General features: G+C 63.1%; 1 protein-coding gene across 2 annotated transcripts in view; it reads right to left on the bottom strand.

Moving 5' to 3' along the window:
* Window positions 1-752: 752 nt before the first annotated feature.
* LOC120584723 (mas-related G-protein coupled receptor member F) overlaps window positions 753-4,482 on the bottom strand; it is an 8,546-nt gene continuing 4,816 nt past the window's right edge. For both annotated transcript variants that reach the window (XM_039840617.1, XM_039840616.1), the window contains exon 3: window positions 753-2,582. In XM_039840617.1, coding sequence (XP_039696551.1) covers window positions 1,599-2,582 — 984 coding nt within the window. In that variant the 3' untranslated portion in view covers window positions 753-1,598. The remainder of the gene's footprint in view (window positions 2,583-4,482) is intronic.

Raw genomic sequence — 4,482 nt, 5'->3', positions numbered from 1 at the left:
GGCAGATGCCAGCCACAGGCAGTGCTGCTCCCTCGCTGGGCTGGGCTGTCCGCTCCATTAGCCACCCCCCCTGCCCAGAGCTGGGACCCTGGCCCTGCCTGCCTGCTCCCTGCTCTCTGCAGAGGAGGGCGGCCTGCTTCAGCCCTGCCCTGGCCTCCCCTTGGGCCTGCGCAGTGAGCAGTTTCCTCCAGAGAGTCCCTAAAGGGGCCAGGGGCCCAGGCTGGACACCGGGAGCCCCAAGGGGCAGGCAGGACGCTTTCTGGCCCAAGGGGGGGCCGTCTCCTGGGAGCAGCTCCAGCCTCTGCTGAGGAGCAGGGAGGGGCCGGGCAAAGGGGGACAGTCCTGCCTCCAGGAGTTTGGGACAGAGTTCTGGATGGGAAGCAACAGGCAAAGGTGCAGCCCCCCACCGCAGGGGGCCTCCATGTGGACATACAGTGCTCCCACGGGCAGAGGCCATGGTAGCCAGCACAGGGCTCGGCTCCTAGGACGTGTGACAAGAACTGAGGGTCCCGGGGGGAGCAGGGGGCCCGGGTGGGAGGGTGCTGGGGCCCGCCAGCAGAGGATGGCGTGGCTGCCCCACCAACACGCACTCCAGGTCGGGAGAGGTGAGGACAGATCTGCCGGGAGCGTGGGCACAGGAGCTGGGGGACAGAGGTTTCAGGGGGTGGCACGGAAAGCCTGCTTGTCGGGGCGTCCAGTTACCTGAGAATGTCCTTAGTGAGGGCACCAGACCACAGCCAGGACAGAGGCAGTAAGATATAAAACGTTTATTGATGTACATTTATTGTTTCATAAAATTTCCTTTGGCTACGCTGGGCCACCGTGCTTGCCGGTGGGCTGGGGTGGCCAGGCAGAGCCAGTGCCCACTTTGGGGTGGGGGCTGGAGCCCAGAGGCTGCCTGGGTGGTCTACAGGCGCCTGAGGACCAGGCGGACAGCAGCTGGGACACACCACATGCTCCGGGGGGCTGCCAGGGCTGGCTGGCACAGAGTCAGAAAGAGAGTGAGCTACCCGAGCTGGCTGAAGCTCCTTCCCATCCCCAGCTGCTCGCCATGACCAGAATCGCACCCATTGAGATCACCTCAGGCTCCATCAAGGGGGCAGGGATGTCACGCACAGAAAGGCCGAGCTACGAGGTGGGTCCCCCAGAGCCCAGCCCCAGACAGCACCGCCCCGTCCGGGTCTGCCGCTGACACTGCCTCAGATGGTGAGAACAGGTACCCGGGGGCAGGGAGGGAGTCGGTGGCCTGACTGGTGACGGTGACGGCTGCGTCATTTTCAGCTGATGTAAAGGGCAGGAGGTGGACGGGGCTGGGTGGCCCCTCACCTCTCCCTCCCAGACCAAGCTGTGGTGAGGAGAAACCACCCGCACCTGGGGACGACTTCTGTACAATGGGTTGCTGATGGGGGACAGTGGCTGGGGGGAGCCTGGCAGGGCCACATCGTCTATTTGCAGGTGGCTCTTCAGTCTCATGGCCACCCACGGAGCCTCCAGCCCAGGGGGCAAGAAGCGCCTGATGGCGGGATGCAGACTCCGCTCACACCAGGGCACCAGGGTGGCTGCCCCTGGCCCCTGCCCCTCCCCCAGGTGCTTGCCTCTCAGGAGGCATTCCCAGAGGGGCACTGCATCTCCATGGCGACCGTGTTGGGCGTGCTGCCCCCGGTCTCCCCCAGCTCGGCGCCGTCTCGCAGGGCCCGCTGGAAGACCACCCTCAGAGGCTCCCACAGCCGCTGCGACTTGTCCCTCCCGGCCAGGAAGTAGATGACGGGCTTGGCGCCACTGTTGATGCAGATGCACAGGTCGGTGACGTACTCGGGGAAGGGGGCCGGGATCTGGAAGACCCAGAAGAGGAACCAGTCGATCCCTAGGTAGATGGAGGACACCAGGAAGACCGACACCATGGCTAGGACGACGTGGTTGAGCTTGGCGGAGCGCTGGCGCCTCCGGGCCCGGCACTCCACATGAACGATGAGCGCCAGGCAGGGCAGCACCATAAGCGGGCAGAAGACCAGGAAGAGCAAGATGCCCAGGAAGACGTCCACGTGCCTGCAGGCCGTGCCGGGGGCCTGGCGGCCCAGGAACACGCAGAAGTAGTTGTGGATGCCGGTGACCAGGAGGGACAGGGTCCAGAGCAGGGCGCACACCACGGCCGACAGGCGCTTGGGCCTCCGGCGCCAGTACCAGGCGGGAAAGATGACGGACAGGCAGCGCTCCGAGCTGATGGCCGGCAGGAGGCTCACGCCGGCGACAAACGTGCAGAGCCCCAGGATCCTGGACGCGGCACGGACGTAGTCGGCAAAGGCGCCCAGGAAGCCCCCCGCGTTCAGCGCGGACAGCACGGCCTTGCTAAAGAGGTAGCCCGTGTCGGCGCTGGCCAGGTGCAGGAAATAGACGGAGAAGGGGCTCCTTTTGATGGAGAAGCCGAAAAACCAGAGCACCAGCCCGTTGCCCACGAGGCCGCACAGGCAGAGGAGCAGGAAGATGTAGTTCATGACGGCTGGTGGCGGCAGCATGGCGATCTGCTCGATGGTCAGGAAGCCGCGGCTGTACAGCTCCGGGGCCTCGCTCACGCCCGGACACACCTGTGCGGCCGCGGAGGGAGGACACCTGGTGAGGCCCGACCTGCACCTGCGTCCAGGGCCGCCGGTCCTCATTACCGCTTGAGGAGCCTCTGGCTCTGGGGCAACTACTTGGCTCCAGCTAGAGCAGAAGACACCCTTGATCGCATGTGGTGCCTCCGCTCTGTGTCCCAGAGTCGGGAGCTAGTGGCCCACGGAGTGACCGTGACAATAACCCATCACTAATAAGGGCACCGGGCTGCCCACCTGTCCGAGCGGACACTGGTCAAAAAATGCCCATGCCATGCAAGGTGGCAAAGCACCGAGGAGCGTTCCGGGTGGAGGGGGACTCAGGAGACAGACTGATAATGTGGTGCTGTGACCCTGGGTTTTACGGGGGGCCTGGCGGCTGCAGCAAAGGACATTCCTGGGACGACCTGGGGGCGGCTGTGGGTGTGGGCTCAGCATAGGGGACAGGATCCCATCAGTAGGAAGATGCACTGTGGCCGCGAACAGGACGTCCTTGATCTTAAAGGAAACAGGCTATTGGGGGCAGGGGCAGTAAAGGGGCTCGGAGTCTGCAGCTCACTCCCAATAGTTGGGGGAGAAAAAGTCTATTGAGAGAGACGGAGCGAGAAAGTCCGTGTGGAGAAAAGTTAGCGATTAACGAGTTGGTAAAGGGCCTGTGGGCGTGCAGTGCACTGTTCTCTCAAACTTCCTGGACGCGTGCAAATTTTCACATTGACATGTGAAAATACTGATTAAAAAAAATTCCTTTGTAAGTTACAAAAAAAAAAACAGTGGAGGTGGTGCATAGCGGGATCGGAGATGCCCGGGGAATCAGAGCGGGTCCCCACTGGGCCAGGGTGGCCCTGTGGGTTTCTGGACCTGGCCTGGGGTCTCTAGGGAGGGGAGATGCTCGTGGCAGCGGCTAATCAGCAAGCTGTAGGGAAGCTCAGTATCTTCACAACCCATCTGAGTGCAGAGTGCATCGGTCCTGCCAGACCCGGGAGCCCCTGTCCCGAGCAGGTGGGCAGCTGCCCTGCTCCAGCCCCGCTCGTCCCTCCCTCGTCCCCAGAAAAGCCAGGACCCTCAAGTGTGTTGTGACTGCCCTGCTCTTTAAAAATGTTCACGTTTAAAACACACCGTGCGGGCCAAACACAACACATCCACCATCGAGATTCCGTTCCCAGGCTGTGGATTTTGACCTCTCACTCCAAGCGCAAAGGCTGCTGGGAGTGCTGTCACTCCCCTTCCCAGACCCTGGCCGACATCACGAATCCATCCCGGCACTTGACGGCCCAGGCCGACCTGGCCTCGGCCCTGTGCCCCACCCCCAACCCTCCTCCCTCCGTCCAGGGCTGGGCACCAGTTCCCATGGCTCATGACTCTCCAAAACAGAACGAACGGGAAGATTCTTGGGGCAATTCTGTCACCGTCCAGAGGGCCCCAGCTCTGGCAGAAAGCTGGGTCCTGAAGGGCTGCTCTCTGGGCCTGACACCTTGTAACGAAGGGAGGGGACTTCTGAGCCAGGTTAAGGGAAACCAGCAGACAGCAGCTGGAGGGTAGGGTGTTGGCCAGACCGTGGGGAGCCTGTGAGGCCAGGGCAAGCTATTCAAGGGGGCCTCTGTCAACCCCCAAGCCCCTTAGCTTGCTCTGCTGCTCGGGGCCTGCTCTGTGGGTGGCTTTGACCACTCCGGGGCACAGAGGAGCCTCCTCTCAGCGGGGGGCCAGACTCCCCGTAATTCATGAGACCTGAGCCTACACCAGGCCTGGGTCAGTCAGATCAGGTCACCCAGTGCCTCTCCAGGCTGGAAAAAGTGTGCAATCCCGTCCTCGGTCCCCGCATCCATCGGGAGGGCGGTCTGGTGAGTCACCGGGCGTGGGGCTGCCATCCCCCATGCGTCCCGCCCTGTGAAAGGCC

The sequence above is a fragment of the Pteropus medius genome, unplaced genomic scaffold (assembly GCF_902729225.1).
Source record: "Pteropus medius unplaced genomic scaffold, Ma_sr-lr_union100, whole genome shotgun sequence".
Lineage (NCBI taxonomy): Eukaryota > Metazoa > Chordata > Mammalia > Chiroptera > Pteropodidae > Pteropus > Pteropus medius.
Note: the sequence above shows the minus strand (reverse complement) of the source record. Positions and strands in the feature narration are given on the sequence as shown.